The sequence below is a fragment of the Eubalaena glacialis genome, chromosome 1, assembly GCF_028564815.1.
Source record: "Eubalaena glacialis isolate mEubGla1 chromosome 1, mEubGla1.1.hap2.+ XY, whole genome shotgun sequence".
Taxonomy (NCBI): domain Eukaryota; kingdom Metazoa; phylum Chordata; class Mammalia; order Artiodactyla; family Balaenidae; genus Eubalaena; species Eubalaena glacialis.
In genome coordinates this window covers 76122922-76140939 of record NC_083716.1, presented here as the reverse complement: position 1 = coordinate 76140939, position 18018 = coordinate 76122922, and the positions used below count along the sequence as shown (strand labels likewise).

Below are 18018 nucleotides of genomic sequence, written 5' to 3'. Positions count from 1 at the left end.
AAATGCAAATGCTTCAGGTGCTATGACCGAGGAGGCATCAAGGCCATTCTTCTAAACTACTGACAAATTAAAAACTGCACATATATATGCACAGAAAAAATGTTAACAGTAGTTACCTCTGAGTGAAGGACAGGAATGTCGTTTTCAAATCTCTGGTTCCACTACAGTGAACATTTTAGTTTTTTCTTTTTGAATTTTATTTTATTTTTAATACAGCAGGTTCTTATTAGTTATCTGTTTTATACATATTAGTGTATAGATGTCCATCCCAATCTCCCAATTCATCCCACCCCCACCCCACAATGAACATTTTAAAGAAATGTTTTAAGAGAAAAGGAAATCTATTGCCTAATACAAAGAACATAGCAAATGTTCCCTAATTTGTGACAATGAAATCTTTATCTTTAAAGTTAGCTGCAAAGATTTCCTGAAGTCAAACATTAGGTGTTTACAATATGCCAAGCACTGTCCTAGAATCTTGGGGATTAGAGTTAAGAAAGACCCAGTTAAGACTTCACAGAATAAAAGATGGTATTAATAAGTGTAGGCAAATAAGAATATCACATAGTGGTTAAGCACAATCATACGAGTACAAAGGGTACACAAAGACTGGGTCAGTCCTCGAATGTTATCTTTTAATGAAAAAGATAACTTAAAAAGAAAATTGTTACTGCTCTGTGAATTCTAAAAAGGCTGCTAGAAAGAATACATCAGATATTTGTGACAGTGAAATCACAAGGAAGAAAATGGTTGCTGGAGGAAGAAAATGGTTGCTGGAGCAGAGAAAGTTTATTCTATAAATGAAGACCTCTAGGGGGAGGTGATAATCTGAGCTACATTTTGAGGGATGAATACAGGAATTTGCTAGGGAGACAAGGAGGTAGGAGAGCCATTGTATGCAGAGGAAAAAGCATGTGCTTTATGTAGGTCGGTTTTCTTGATGTGTTTTAAGCATTATTATAACACTAAAACATTCCTTTTTTTGTGACCATCTATAAAAATTGGCAAAAACTTTAAAGAAAGACAGTCCAAGAATTAAAATTAAAAGCTGATGACTTTTTCTCGAAAGATCAAACATTATGCTATGAACGAGGGATGGGAGATGAGCAGGAACAAAGATGAATAAGAAAGTTCTAGCATTTAAGGAGATGAAAGAAAAGTAGGGGAGAAAAGCAGATGTAACCTCTGTATTGTAGACTAAGTGCTATAATATCTAATACAATGTAAATGCTAGGTAAATAACTGTAAATACAATGTGAGTGCTATGTAAACAGTTGCTGGCTACAGCAAACTCCTTTTGCTTTTTGAAAGCCAGCACACAGCAAATTCAAGTTTTGCTTTTTGAAACTTACTGGAGTATTTTCTTTTTGCTGTGTATTTTCTATCCTTGACTGGTTGACCCCACAGGTGCGGAACCCGCAGATACGAAGGGGCAACTGTAACTCTGTGGCACCATAGCCTTTGAAAGGAGTAGTAATCTGATACCAAAGGTCACACACGTTTCTGTCCTACAGCTGAGACTACAACTCAAGTGTGCCTGACTCTCAAATCCTTGGGAGTAGGGGAGACAAGAGTTTTTATCAATTACAATCAATAGAGTCAGTTAAAGAAGCTGAGAAACTATGAATTTCTACAGTTTTGGAGGAACTTAGGTTGTGTATTATAGAAGCTGTCAAATAGACACAAAAACTGAGTGAATACTATAATAAACCCCCAGGTCTTGAGCACCTAGCCACTAAGCTGCAGATATATTCTGGGCTCCAGAGAGAATTGTTGAGCTAAGTGGTTGGAAATCATGTATAGAATTTCACAGGAAGTGCATGTAAACCAGAAAAGGTAGAGGATAAAGTCTATAACTCTAGAAAAGTCTGAAACTCCACCATATGAAGAATGAGGGGAGTAGTGTTACTGAAGCCAAGGAAAGTATTTGAAGAAGAGGTGTCGTTTACTAACAGAGGGTACAAATAATAAGAGGACCACAAAGAAACCATTGTATTGAACTATGACTATCAGTGAAAGCCACAGCAATAGCAACAGTACAGTAATCTCAGTGGGGCGGCAGGAAGGGGCCAACCCGCATTGAGTTGAAATATGAAAGGGAGGTGATAGACACAGCACATGTGTTATGAGGGCAGGAGCAACAGGATGGTGGCAAGGAAGACAAGGTCTGAAGAAGGCTTTTTAAGGAAGGAGGAAAAGTCTGAAGTTTGCTCCCACTCTGAGAAAAGAAGCCAGTGGAAAAAGAAAGTTGAAGGACCTATGTCTATAAAGAAGGGAATGATAGATGGAACAAGGTTTTAGAAAGAAACCCAGAGGACAGACTCTAAAACCTATACATTGGATTGAACGGTTATTTCTACTTATGAGAAAAGGCCCCTTCTCTCTGGTACTAGAGGGGAAAAAAGAATGCTTGAGACACAAACATGCCTTAATCATCTTCAGAGCTCAAGGACCTAGTTTCTATTCTTCACTAAATGTTTGTAAGTGAGCTTACCAGTTTATTTTCATAAATCCAATATTTAATAATAGGAAATGAGCAAATAAAAACAATTCACTTTTAAAATTAAAATTCCTTTTGTGTTAAAAAAAAAAGCCAGGTAAATTAATCACGCCTCCAAATAAATATTAGAATATCCCAATATCCACTGCAATTTTTTGGGGAATCTCTGATGTTAACACAGAGGCTGACATTCTAGATAATAATATTGTGTGTGGTTATTCAACTGTTATTCCAAAGACCACTATTCTTTAAGTTTCTTTACCTGCTTTTGAGAGAATGCCATTTCCTTTTGCTGTGCCAACATAGACTAGAATATTTACAACATCAGAAACTTCAACATGTAGATTTGTTGTTCCTATATCATGATCTTTAGCAGCAGCTACACCTGTGTATAAAATAAAATTTTATTTAGCATAACACTTTATATATCCTAGATATTCCTTCCAAAATCAGCTGAGGAAAATCTGTTAATTGTAATTTGAGTTTTAGTCTCCTTATTCCAAAACCTGCCCACAAAATACCACAATCCATGAAATGTACCGTAAAAATCAAATTAATAGAAAATGTTAACTATATTTTATAAGGAATGAGCAGGTACTTAACTATATATTGGCTATTAATACCTAATATACACTGCTTGACTCAAAAAGATTTCAATGGATTATTAAAGGAACGGATTTAGCAGAATCTAAAAATGATTAGATAATTTATCTTTGGACGGAAGTTAAACTTCCATATACTCCAAGTTGATAGAAATGCAAATATATACTTACCATAAGCACTGCACAACCTGGGTCCTAGATCAGGGCGTACAAAAAATCCTGGCAAATGAGAGGCCAAATTGAATTTTCCTTCTGGATTACAATATTCTGGCAATGGCAGGCTTTTTAAAAGATCTTCATATCTGAAGAATAACATTGACTTCTTTTGAATAAAGGTTTACATTCTTAAGTGCTTTCAAATATATAAATGTTCAAGTTGTTAAACTTTCCTTAAGGCCTTTAACATTGACTTCATTCAAAGTTTAAATGAATGCATAATACATGGATAAGCAAAGAATAGAAGTGATACTGACTAAAACCGCAATTCTCTTTCCCTAAACACAGCAAATTGAAAGCACCAAAGAGAAGAGAGGTCCCAAATGGGTCCTCCTCTTCTTTGACAGCATTCTCTTCTTTACTGCCCTAACAAAGACTTCCCCCTGCTCAGACTACAGAGATTCAGTTCTTTCTTTTTTTATTACTTATTTTTAATTGAGGAGGATACTGCCTAAAGCTGACATTTGTAATTCATTATCCCACTTCTGGGGATAATCTCAGCTCAACCTCAAAAGCCAAGAGTCAAAATAACAAGTATAAAAAGACATACATACCTTGCTGGCATCATAGTCTTGAAGTCTTCTCCTGAAGGGCAATCTTTCAGTTTTAAAACAACTGTTTCTCCACCTTTCGTTTTTTGCCGTTCTATAAGAATGCAATTGATTATTAAAAAGATAATCTGTCTTTTTATTTTTATTAATGTTTAGAAGAAGGAAGGAATGTAAAATGAATGAATACCTCTATTATTGTACAGTAGGTAAAGAATGCTTGCTTATGGACTTTTATTTCTTATATATTCATGTAGTATTAAGATGTTTGTTCCTTATGAACACAGATATCTGTAATATCGCCATAAAATTCTTTATAAAAAGTCTCTTTACAATTGTTATTAAAATTAAAATTACAGTCTTACATTTTTACTTTTAATTTTTCAAAATGTTTTACACAAAGTATGTTATTCAAGTTTCAAATGTTTTGGGGGTTGCCAAAAATATTCCCCAGGAACATTAATATATTGAATATGACATATGGAAACATAGTATAAATGACTTTTTTTTTTTTGGTTGCACCGTGTGGCTTGCTTGCGGGATCTTAGTTCCCTGACCAGGGAACGAACCCGGGCCTTGGCAGTGAAAGTGCTGAGTCCTAACCACTGGACCGCCAGGGAATTCCTAAATGACTTCTTTATGGTTAAAGAAAATGAGGGGTAGAGCCAGGAATAGGACCCAGTCTCCTACTTCCAAGTACTTGTTCCTTTTTACTAGACAACAAAGTAATACAGACATTTCAAAGATTAAACAATTTATCATTTTGGGGGGAAATGTTTAAGAAAACAGTAAAACAAAGAAACAAAAAAACAACATACTTGAAACTTCTTCAAAACCATCCCAGAATTCCTTAACATTGGCATTTGAAATAATGCTGTCTTTGCAGTTCAGGAGATCAGCCTGGTGGTCTCCAAAATCAAGACTAACTGAGTCCGCCTTCCACAAGCTAATGTTCATTTTCTTATGCACACCAGAAACCACTGCAGGCTTATAAATAAACAGATAGACAGATAAAGAAAAGTTAAAAGGTATATGGACACTTCCAAAATTTGATTTTACACACACATGCAACAGCCGGTTAACATGTTGAATTTTAGGACTAATGACAAATTGTGAGAATAAAGAGGCTTTCAAAAACAGTCCCTGACCTGGAAAGATGTCCACAATATATTTTCAAAGAGAAAAGGTGGTAAGAGAATGCCATGTACATGGCAGAGTACACTGCCATTTTGAAAACAAAAAATATGTAGTGTTTTTCAGGAAAGAGTCTGAAAGGCTATACTAAAAATTTCATTTCTAGGCAATATAAATATGTTTTGTTTTATTTACAGACTCCTTTTCATAGACAAAACATAACCTTATATATTTGTAAATATGCAATATATGTAAATAAGATTTTTAAATAAAATAGAGTCCTTGGGATTAAAACATAATTTATATACATTCTGATTTTATATCACTTAAAACACATATACACATTCTTTACCTCTACAAGGATCATGACAAATAAAAATATTAAAAATATTAAACAACCAAGCACAACAAAAATAAATTTCAAGTTGAATGACCAATTCCCTGAAAGTGAATCTCTCCTTTGAAATCACATGAATTCAAATTTCCTCAAGGCTCTCTAACCCAAAAACCAACAATTGAAGATTGGTGGTTTTAAAACTCCAATGCCGATGTAAAAAAAGACCTCTAAAGGCAATCTGATGCATTATTCTTAGGTTTCTTTTTTTTTTTTAATTCCTTTATTATAAATGAAAAGTAAAAGAGAACACAGGAAGTTGTGACATAAGAGTCTCTCTTGTAAAAGTTATTTTTAAGTACTCTTAAAACTCACAAGATAATCAAATTTGAGGAACGATAAGTGCAGAATAACCTCAAGCTAGGGGTGTTATCACAAAAAGGTATCTCAAAAGAAAAGAAAAAAACAACAGCAAAAACCACCCTAAGAAGTTTGGTTAACCACTTGGGTAACTGCAACATTAAACTTCCTTTCAATGGGCTAATAATATATCCAACTATTAAAACAGGTTCAGCTATTAGATAATTAACTATTGCTGACAATTCACATATTAACTCCTAACCCTTATTATGCCTATCCAGTAATACTCCCATCCAGCCCTGTGCCACTCCTTATTTTGGTAACCAGCAGCTTGGGAAAAGTAAAATTAAAAAAAAAATTATAGAGGCACATTAATTAATAAATTAGAATATTCTAAAGCAGAATTCTTAGGCTACTATCGTCATTATCATCTTCCTGAAATACTGAAAGCCTTCCTAATTTGACTCCTTGCCTCTGTTCTTATTCCCCTCCAATTCAACTTCCAATCTGCTTTGCTGTCAGTTATTTTAAAATGTCGATCTGTACAACACAGGGAATACAGCCAATATTTTATAGTAACTATAAATAGGGTATAACCTTTTAAAAATGTGGATCACTATATTGTACACCTGTAACTTACATAATATTGTACATCAACTATACTTCAATTTAAAAAGTCAATCTGAGTATTTTGATTCTTCAATTAAAACTGTCATCTACAGGATCAAGTTCAAACTCTTTAGCAAGATATAAAGGCCCCTCATAATCATAACTGTAACCACCTCATTTCCCCATCATTACCCTACAGAACTCTTATTTATGTCAGGTAAACAAAGCTACTGAACAGTTCCCCAAACACCCGATCCTTTTTATTTCCAACCTCTTGTCCATCTATAAAACCTTCACTTAACCCCTGAGACATCAATTCATACTAGCCCTTTTGAATTAGTACTCTAGCTTATTCATTCACTCTTTTAGGTTTCCACAGTACCTTAAACAAAGTTCTGAGAACATGTAACGTATTTATAAAAGTATTTATTTATGAGACTGTTTAAGCCTACACAAATTTAAGTCGTCTAAATTGTGACGCAGCAATGGCATCAGGGCTTCAAGGGAGAGCCAACCAAAAAAATATATGCTAAATACTGTGTATATGCAATGCATGGGTGTGTATTTTTTCTAGGGTGAGGAACCAAGCTGTCATTGGATTTTACAAAGGACTAGAGACCTAAAAAGATTAAGAACCATTGTGCTAAAATGGTTCTTACTCATTTTTACATGATGTACTCATTTTTATATCCTTAATGGCCAGCACAAAGACGATTTTATTAGGTGGTCAATAACTCTATGTTGAATGAAAAAAATGAAGTAAGATAGCAATGATGTTTTCCAGAATGCAAGAAAAAAACTGAGGATAATACTAAGTCATGCAAAATCCTAATTTGTGCACTAATGTAGTAAATTACCATCTGAAATGTGTATCAAACATTATTATATCAAAACTCTGGTCAAACAGAAAATCATTTTTATTTGAGCCAAATTAAATAATGGAGTTTGTCATTCAAGATGTGATGAACTAACATAAATACATGTTCTATAGGTAAATATTAAAGGCAAAAACATCTACACTTCTCATCAGTTCAAGAAAACTGCTTTTACTATTAACACTGTGATAGCAGAAATGAATCTGTTAACTGAACTAAAATACAAATGTAAAAAAAGGAAGGCGATACTAAACTTTGTGAATATATGGCTTTATTAAAAGTCTGCTAACAAATTGAAATTATAACATCAAATAATCAATGCTTCCCTGTTAATTCATATAAATCTGGCCAAAAAATAAGAATTCAGAAACAATCATTCTGGTAACTTTTTTGGTGTTTTTGATATCTTCCAACCCAAATGTGTCAAGTATTATCTTTCCCCTTTCTTTCTAATCCTAAGGAGAAAACCATTTTTCCTATTCAACCAGCTTTAGTTCCACTCAGAGCATACTAAATCAGCTTAAAATACTCACTTGTCCATGTTTCCAACACTCTTTGAAAAGCTTCCAATTATTAATATTTTTATAATCCTTAAGCCACAGAATATGCTTCTCACAGATCCAAGAATGTGGTATATCACTGTACAATTTATTGTTTTCATCCATGGCAGGTTTTCTGTTTTCTTTAGGTTCTTCTTTGAGCTCTGGTTTAACATTTATCTTAGAGGCTTTATTTGGTGGAATTTTGTTTTCAACAACTGAAGCAATTATGTCATCAAGAATGTTTGGCATAGTCCTTCCACTTTTACCACTCTAATAAGGAAAAAAAATTATATTTTCAGGGGAAATGATTACATTTGGAAACTTTTGCTTTTATTTACTATTACATAGCAAGCAACCAACACAAACAATATATCTGGCTTCAAGAATCATGTCGATGGATATGGATCTCTAGTCCCTACACTATTCCTGACAGTGGGAAGCAGAAGTTGGGTGGTCTCCATGTGAGAAACCACTGGATCTGCAGAAACTAGAAGTGTGGTCTTCCTACCTTTTATATTGTTTTAGGATTGGGGCAGAGGGAACAAATAGGTAGACTCTCCCAAATACTTTTAAAAGCCACTAAAAATTTGTGTCTACCTATGCAATTTTTCTGTTTTTATTTTTTTAAATATTTTGGTGAATAATTAAAGCAAAAATTGACGTCTAAATATTTTAAGTAACAAAACATTCACATCCATGTCATTCCCTGCCCCCCCTCCCCTCCCCCAACTAGACACATGGTTTTCAAATTCTGAAGGAATTTGTTAGGGCTCTTTTGGAATCAAAATGCCCCTCCCGCAACCCTTTTCACCTGGGAGAAGAACAAAATCTCTGGCTTTTAAGTTATGAGAATTATAATGCAAATAGGAACATGCTTAGTAATTTGGTATATTTGATTTCATGTGCATCTATTTATTGTGTAGTTCACAGCCAAGACCCCAAATCTAAATTTAAGGCCCATATGAAATCCAAAAATCTGGCATCTCACTCACGGGGGTTCCCATTGAATAAACTGGTGCAAAGGCAATGCCAGCATCTGTAGAACCCACACGTAGCTTGCCAGCTGTTGTGGTCAGCAAATCTCGTAATGTTGAGCCTTGTTCATTATTCTGGGACACAGGAGGTGATGTTCTGCTATTGGGAGAATCAGGGTTGTCTTGTTCTCTCTCTTCTTTAATTTGCTTTTCAAGGGCAAATTCTTTGTTTTCTGAAATAAAACATTTTACAAAATTCAAACAAAATTAAACATGCTGCTAAAGTACAGACAAAGCTGGCATCCTACATTTTACAGTGAGAGATGAAAACTGTAGCACTAGTCATTTATTCACCTGAACACACACCAGAGGATGGGTTAGATCCTTCAGGAGTCAAATAGTTTGAATATGAAAAGGCCTTCCTCAGTGTTTTAGACATGTAGGTGAGTTTGTACCTGTCACAAAGGAAAAATGCTATAGCTAAGACCGGGAGAAGGTGTAGGTAAGTTACAAATCTATCGCCCTGGTGGCTTTATTGATATGCTCATCTACAGATGATTCTGTAACTAACTTTGATAAGATCACAGGAAGTCGAGTTCCTAGTAAGAAAAGACAAATGTTAAAACCTAAGCCACAATGAGAGCAAAAGACAAAAGTAAATTGTTCTAAGTGAACAGTAGTACGTTAATGTATAATACTACACTGTCGATTACAATTCTCTATTAGATAATAAATTAGGTTTACCTTTTTTTTCCTCTCTGGCCTTTTGCTCTGCAAGATCTGCTAACCAGTGCAGTGGTGACTGGGATTCTGGAGGAGTTAACTTGCTGTCTGTGCTTACATCACTCTCTGGGCTGCTGTTGCCATTACTCTCTGGCTTCTGAGGGGTATTTTGCTGCTGAGACTCAGGCATGCACAGAGAAATTTTATTACTGTGATTAAGAACATTCTGTAAAACCTACAAAGGTAGAACAGTTGAATTTTTAAAATACTATTTCTTCAATTATTCAGAGTTAAAAATAGAGGTTACATTTATACAGTAACACAGGAAATGTAATTTATAAAACACAAGTCCTAAACTGGATTTCAAATATCAAAGCTGATTAATTTAACCATGAATTTTATTTGAATAGAGATTTTTACTCACTTGAGACACACCATTCATAGCAGAAAAATTTCCAACTTGTATATTCTGTTTGTTAGTACAATGACAATGGGATTTAATACCATATTTTTCTCTAAGAGTGTGCATCGCATCTAGAAGATCTGTCAAAACTACAAAATATAATGGTTAATAAAAAGATCATCACTAGTTGTTAAGATTATAATAATTTTTTGTTTTTCTTGTGGAGGTTTTCTGTGCCTTTTCAACTTTTCTTCCATTTTTTCCTTCATCCCTTCCATCTATTTCAGGTTTGATCATTCAACCAAATTCATGTTCTCTATTCTTTTCTTTCACCTCTATAATCAAAAATCATTATGCTCAAAAAAACAAAAAAAAAAGTAGAATAACCTGTAATAAATACATCTAATATGCTTTTTCATTACACTCTGGTCTCCCCTCCCCACGAACCCCCTTTTTCTGGCTGCGTGGTGTGGCTTGTGGGATCTTAGTTCCCCGACTAGGGATCAAACCTGTCCCCCTGCAGTGGAAGCGTGGAGCCCTAACCACTGGACTGCCAGAGAATTCCCAGTTTTCCCCTTCTAAAATGGTTCCTCTTAGGCTTTCTTCATCACTGGGTCTGGGCTTATCCTGCTAACTTTATTACACAGAGGATTCTAAGAACAGAGCAAGAACAATTCAAGATTACATAAACCTTACCACTTCTTTCTACTACTATGACATACTTCTAAGTAATCTGGAACAACAAAGACCTGTTACAGTGGTTGAGAATCCACCCGCCAGTGCAGGGGACAAGGGTTTGAGCTCTGGCCCGGGAAGATCCCACATGTCGCGGAACAACCAAGCCCGAGCGCCACAAGTACTGAAGCCTGCGTGCCTAGAGCCCGTGCTGCGCAACAAGAGAAGCCACCGCAATGAGAAGCCTGTGCACTGTAACCACGAGTAGCCCCTGCTCGCCAGAACTAGAGAGAAAGCCCACGCACAGCAATGAAGACCCAACGCAGCCAAAAAAAAAATGTATATTTATACTTACCAGAACCAGGTATAATTTGAGTTGGCATTAAATGTTTGTGATCATGAGGCTGTCCCTTCACACACTTCATCCAAGCATACAGTTCTTTATCTGTAAGATAGTAACATACGTACTTTTATATTAGTCATGGTTTTAGAATTATAAAATTGATGGCTTACATATAAAGAGTTTAGCAATTACATAAAATGTCAATGGTAGGCTTCATATGTTTGCTTCTTAAAAAAAAAAAAAACAGTTCCACTATTCTGAGAATTTTATAAAAACATGATACAAAACAGATACAATGTTACTAGCCTTTTCTAAAATGACCATTCTTTAGTCTCATTAATGTATTAGTCACCTCAATCTTCCCTGTAGCTAATTTTTTACTCTTAGCTATTTGTGCCAAACAGGGCTTTTGCCTGATCTTAGCACATTAGACTCATAAGTTTGAGGCTACTGCCAACTCATTTTTTTCTAATGGGTCAAAGACACGAACTGTCACAAGACATGTGAAAAGCCTCAACTTGATAAGACAGTATTTAATTGGTATTACTGCAATAAGGCTCCATACCTGGAAAAGTCAATGTATTAAGGCATAGCATGAGGCATATCATACAAAGGAAAAATATTCAATACCTTGACCTCAAGGACATCTTCTTCTATAAATTTAATGATATAGATAACTAATTATCTATGACGTGGCTGTAAGAGCTTCAGTAAGTATCAAAAAGCTCATTAAATTCAGCATAAAAAAATCTAGAACTATTTCATGAAAAGTTTCAGAGGAAATAAAATTCAAATCTAGCCTAAAACTGGTTTTCTTTAAAAGCGCTCTGACTTTCCCTACAAAACCTACATAGTAACTCGTAAATGTTCTCCAACTAGTTATATTTTAAACACTAGGTTTAGTTACCACTATATAAAGCTATAACTTAGTCAATGTGAGCTTACTACAATATTTATCAGTGAAATAAGAATATATATATATATATATATATATATATATATATATAAAAAACACAGAATACAACTCAAGGCATATAGGTTATACTTAATATGGTGACTGACAGACTATACTTTAAAAATTAATAGTACTATGATAACCGACAGCAACACAACTATTAGGTTTTATTATGCATACCCTATCTTGTTTAAAAAAGAAGTCATGCTTATATATGCATACAATATAACAAAATATAATACATTAAAATTAATTTTTTAATTTGGCAAAGGGAAAATGAAAGTAACATGGAACCAGTAAAAATGAATGAAGTTTTATAACACTGCAGCTAGTTCTTCTATCAACCAAAAATATCCAAATAGATTTTTAGGGTTTTGAAGATATTTAACTGCCTAAAATGCATTCCTTATTATGGTTTTACATTTTACTCATGTATCTTTTGCATATCACAGAAACAACTAGCTGTAGATGCTCTCCCACTTGCTCAAGTCTCTTTGGTAAACGCTGGGTGTATAAGAAAAAGGGTTAGAAAGGGCCAGGTTTTAGTAATCCTATCAGTGGAAAAGATACTGATGGCTAAATCATGGTTCATCTATCTGACATACTACTTTGAAAAAGAGCTGCCTGGAATGAAAATGACATTCACTGTTTTTAGATACTGAATAAATAGTCTATCACTAAACATGATTTTACTTCTAATACTTCCACAGTTTGAATCCTCTCATTAAGACTTTACCCCCAAAACCTTCAGGTTACCAGTATTTAAGTAGCTACTTCCTTAACCGCCTTGGATGAACTTTTTCTAAAACACTTGTACCATGACAAAAGGTACAATTAGTTACTTTCTTTTTAAACTACTATCTTCCAAATGTATTAACATGCAGAACACTGTTTTGTGCCATTTTACTTCTCTAGAAATTGGAAATAATCATTTCAAAGGCTGTTTTCATATATAATAAAGACTTCTTCATTTTCTAACTAGGGGATAAATGGTGCTAGTGGTAGCATATTCTTGAACATTTGGATTTAAACTTTATGGACCAATTTTTAGAAAAATCAATTCACCCTAGTAAGTATGCAATTGTGACTTATGTGCTTGACTGTATAATTAACAGGTTCTATAAGATACTTCAGGCTGTGACACAGTGGAATCTGAAAGCAGCAAAGCCTAACCTAAATTAGGGCTGCATTAATCTGATTGAAATGAGAGAGTGGATCTACTAATCAGGCTAAAAAGATGTAGATGCAGTTTTATTGTAGAAAATCTGGCTATTTTAATAAACTGTGGTTAACTCCTCCTTTTTTAAACATAAGCTTCATAAAACTTCCTTAATGTAATATATTCATAATTAAGGAAGGTAGGGAAAAAACTCATCTAATTCATCTAATTTTCTAGATGAGTGGTCCTAAAAAAAAATTTCAATTTATATGAAGTTATAACTAACCTCTAGAACTTTTCCTTTCCTTTGCCTTGTAACAATCTAAGCAGACCACAAATCCACATTTTTGACAAACCCAATGAATGTTAAACAATGTTGCTTCACACGCATCACACATCTCCCGGACTCCTCTCACTGCTCTTTTCCAGGCAATTTTGGCTGAAATACAGGGAAATAAAAATTTAAAGGCAAACATGCTCTTTTCCATACAATTTTCACTGATATGCACAAAAACAAAAATTTAAAGGCGAACCAAAAACTTTGAAGGATTTATTAATTAACAATCAATAGCAGATTTTTTGATGTAACTAGTAATTCTCTTCAGAAGACTTACATCTAATGGAGGGTTTCTCAATCCTGGCGCCCTTGATATTTGGATGAATAATTCTCTTTTGTGGGCGGCTACCCTGCGCAGTGGCATCTGGGGTTCCACCTATAGATGCTAATTCTCTGTACCCCCAACACCTTTCAGTTATGCAACCAAAAATGTCTTGAGTCATTGCAAAATGTCCCCTGGGGGACGAACTACTGACTTAAGGGATGGGAAGGAAAAGAAGCTAACATTTTGAGCACCTAGTATGTTAGGTGCTTTACTTAGTAAATATAACATAACTACTTTAAAAACAAACCTATGATGTAGTTATCATTCCCATTTCATACAGTTAAACAAGGAATAAAGTTGAGATACAAATGTAAGTCTATCTAACTCCAAAGACTGATGAATCACATGAGATAAAAAGCTTAAATAATTGGGATGGATTACGTCTTTATATGGCAAATGCTGAAGTTTCCCAATTTCACATCCAAAGTGTCTTTATCGTGCTCAGTTATGTCATAATGGCAGAAATACCAAAATGCTATTGTAATTTCACAAATTGCTAATCCATTCAATTCAACCTCAGTTGGAAAATATGTTACCTTAATTACATATAGGTACATTTGCACATAATAGTGTCATTATCAAAATTAAAAGCAAACAAGCCTAGGTAAGAATAAGGACGTCTCCCACAGATAAAACATATTCCAAAGAGAAATTCTTAAAACAAAATGTGTATAGTTGCATGGTCTAAGTATTTAACTTCCTTACCATCCTTTTTCACCCAGGACAAAGCTGTTTTTTCAGATGTTACTAACTGACAGAACTTATCACCTATTATATCCAAGATGTATTTTGAAGTTTCTATGTCTACTTCATCATCTTCATAATTTTCATGTGTCCATAGACTCATAGCTTCATCATCATATTGGTCAGGAGAAGAGAAGCCATCTATTCTAACCACTCCATTTTTACTAAAAGACAATCTGAAACATTAAAACATAAAAGCATTAGATAACAAGACAGAAGTCCAGGTTTTAAAAGTTGTAAATGTATAATTAATTTATATTTTTATATTACATTATAAATATATAAATTTACAATTAAAAAACATTTAAATAGAGTGGTTCTTTATACATACAAACTTTATTAATAAAATTTAACCAACTTTTGACTCCCATAGTGCTACACAAATGGCAATGCAGTGCTACACAAATGGCAATTTTAGGTTATTTCAAGAAATAAGATTTTACCTATCACTTATACTTAACTATTTAACTCCAGTCAAATGAAAACTGTCCAAGTGTTTCATGAGGAAAAGAGTTAAAATGTTGGCCGAATGCTGCCTTGAGCAATGCAGTTATTTTATACATAATCTAAGCCAGCACCCTCTAAAGTTGAAAATACCGTAAATCACCTTAAGACTCACTGAGATTTAAAAAAAAAAAAAAGCTAAATTAAAAAATACATTTTCTTGGGCTTCCCTGGTGGCGCAGTGGTTAAGAATCCACCTGCCAATGCAGGAGACACTGGTTCAAGCCCTGGTCCGGGAAGATCCCACATGCCGCGGAGCAATGAACCCCGTGCGCCACAACTACTGAGCCTGTGCTCTAGAGCCCGCGAGCCACAACTACTTAAGCCCACACGCCTAGAGCCCGTGCTCCGCGACAAGAGAAGCCACCGCAATGAGAAGCCCGCGCACCGCAACAAAGAGTAGCCCCTGCTCGCCGCAACTAGAGAAGGCCGGCACGCAGCAACAAAGACCCAATGTAGCCAAAAATAAATCAATTAAAACAAAACAAAACAAAACCCAAAGTATGGGTATCTGTAATGTAACATACTGACTTTAGTTTAATGCCTAGATTGTTTACCTAGATTTATAGACTTTTATTGTGGCTAATGCAGAGATATAAATGTGACATTGTTTTGTTTTATATAAATTTAAAAAATACTTAAACTGCTGTTTTCTATAATTTAGAAAAAATACTAACATTTTCTCATTAAGGAATAATAAATCTCTCAGAAGAGAAAGGTCATATGAAAACAAGTAGCAGTGTGAATACGAATTTAGTCTAACGGTTAACTATTGTTAAATTTGGCACACAAAAAGTTTAGTGTCTTTTTATAATGCTTCAGAAACACAGAGGCTCAAAGCCTCATTCCCACCTCCAAAAAACCCTCAGAATGACAGTACAATTTCCAATATCCTATTACCATATTTTCCCCCAATTACCTATTTTCAACTTACCGTCTAAAGTAGTAAAATCTACAAAACACTGGTGAGTGAGTTGGTTCTTCTCCCTTCTTACTCCGAATAAGTCTACATTCTCGGCACTTTTGCAAATTAGGCCCTATCTCACAGCAAGAGTCATCCTGTAAAAAGGATTCCCCAGTTTGCTTCAGCTTCTTGACTTTACGCCAGTCTTTTAATACTGAACGAGGGATGCCAGCTGTAAAAGCAGTAGGAAAGTATTAGCAAGATTATAACTTTTTAGAAAGGTAAACTCCTTGAGATAATATTCAAATCAATTAAAGATCACTGAGAATAAAGGCAAAAAAAAAAAAAACAGTTCAAGTCAATTATACAACTGTGATCATATATTAAGATTGTAGAAAAGAGATTATAGTTCAAGGTACTCATTAATAACTAAAAAGTCCATAGCAGCATTTCTATTTACTATTCTACTAACCAAATGAACTCTTAATGTCAGTATAATGGAAATGCAGACGTAAGTAAATTTTCCAGCTGACTGAAATCTTCACATACTCAATATTCATATTTGTATAGTAGCAAACATGATAATCATTCATTTTCTATGTAAATCTATAGATAAAAATGCAGCTCTTCTACACAGAAATTTGTTATATGTAGGAGGAGGCTCTTTTAAGATGCACAGGAAGGACCTAAAGACCAAAAGTTAATACTTCTAGAAACTACAGGCTAGTTTCAATATATTTATAGTGTTTTGAAATACTTAATCTGATTCTCCAAAGGTAAATGTGGATCAAGACAAATTTCGATTTTATCACACCATATTTGTGGGAAGAGGGGCTAAGATTTTTCTCCTAGTATCTCTCCCTTATTATAATGCCCTCCATTTGGTATCAATATTTGATAGAAGCAGTATCTTTTAGAAAAATCAAAGGGTTTGAAGGATGTAAAAGAAAAAAGCCAATATTAACCTGTCTGTCTTTATTGATGGTATAAAGAAAAAAGGCATCAGAGAAGTCTAAAGAAAAACAAAACTCAAAAGCACTATACAATTTAATACTTGCAGGAAAAAAATTAATTTATTTACTATACTCTGCATCATTGCTCCATCACGTTCATTAACTTGAACTTAACTGTTGTAATAACACGGGCTCAAGTAATCAGTCATCTATAGAGCAGCAAGAACTCAAAACATTATATTGTATATAAGTTAAATGTAGCCTATTCAATTTTAAAAAATATATTCACTTAAAAGCACGTTGGGACAAGCAAGTGTTTGTTGACACCTATCAGCGTACTTATACTGCCCATATTTATGTAGCTATATGCCAGACCTGAGATTTACATAGTTTGTTATTTCTATCATGTTGAATGAATAAATTGTATTTCCTACCCTTGTGTTTACTAATCATATCCATTTTGCGGATCAGAGGCAGTTCAAGTGTTCTCCTGAGATTATATAATTCTTGCAGACGATACAGCAGAACTCTTGTTCTGAGCTCTATCAACTTACCTGTTGACAGCGTACGTAGTACAATTACAGCAAGATCACATACATCTTAACATAGGAAGTGCTGTGTTTAAATTCCAGGGTGGCCCATTTGAAATAGGCTCCAGTTATTAATAAGCACTTCTACGACTGCTGCCTGGTCCTTTTACAATTACATGTTCTCCCCTCTTCTGTCTCTAGTTTAGGGCAAGGAGCCATTTGGCTTAATCCACTAGAGAAACACGTATGTGGGCACACATACCACTTACAGAATAAAAATGTTTCCAGAAGGCTTGTGTAAAACGTTTGTTATTTCCTCCATTGTGTATAAGACAGATTTCTCCTATGGACTGTATAAAAAATTCAGAGCTTCTTGAAGTCAGAATGAACAACAGTAGTACACTGCTGATAAATCTTGATTTGTTATATTACTTCCAATCATTTATTTACTTTTTTATTTATTACACTAGAATAAACTAAATGAAATCTTTCTATTTAGACTAGAAAGCGACCATTAACCAATATGCTTTTACATTCCAGACAATGGAACAGTTCAAAGAGTACGGATAACCATACTATTGTGAAAAATTTAAATAGTATTATAAAGAAAGAACCAGGCATTTCAAAGCAACTCTCAGTTCTGTGACATGAAATGGACACTTAGACCTTTTTTTTAAATGAATGAATAAATTATAAAGATACGAAGGTCCAGGTCATGTAGACTGTTTTTCATATTATATTTTTTGCTTCTAGACTAGGCCAAACATGA

At 34.3% G+C, this 18018-nt stretch overlaps 1 protein-coding gene across 4 annotated transcripts in view; it reads right to left on the bottom strand.

Annotated features, from left to right (window-relative positions):
- Positions 1-18018, bottom strand: part of JMJD1C (jumonji domain containing 1C) — a 305803-nt gene that overhangs the window by 11478 nt on the left and 276307 nt on the right. For all 4 annotated transcript variants that reach the window (XM_061181512.1, XM_061181501.1, XM_061181505.1 and 1 more), the window contains 12 exons: positions 15797-15998; positions 14320-14534; positions 13239-13391; positions 10851-10940; positions 9842-9969; positions 9439-9652; positions 8713-8927; positions 7712-7990; positions 4685-4853; positions 3873-3963; positions 3274-3404; positions 2763-2885 (listed from right to left, as the gene is read on the bottom strand). In XM_061181512.1, the coding sequence (XP_061037495.1) occupies positions 2763-2885; positions 3274-3404; positions 3873-3963; positions 4685-4853; positions 7712-7990; positions 8713-8927; positions 9439-9652; positions 9842-9969; positions 10851-10940; positions 13239-13391; positions 14320-14534; positions 15797-15998 (2010 nt within the window). The remainder of the gene's footprint in view (positions 1-2762; positions 2886-3273; positions 3405-3872; positions 3964-4684; positions 4854-7711; positions 7991-8712; positions 8928-9438; positions 9653-9841; positions 9970-10850; positions 10941-13238; positions 13392-14319; positions 14535-15796; positions 15999-18018) is intronic.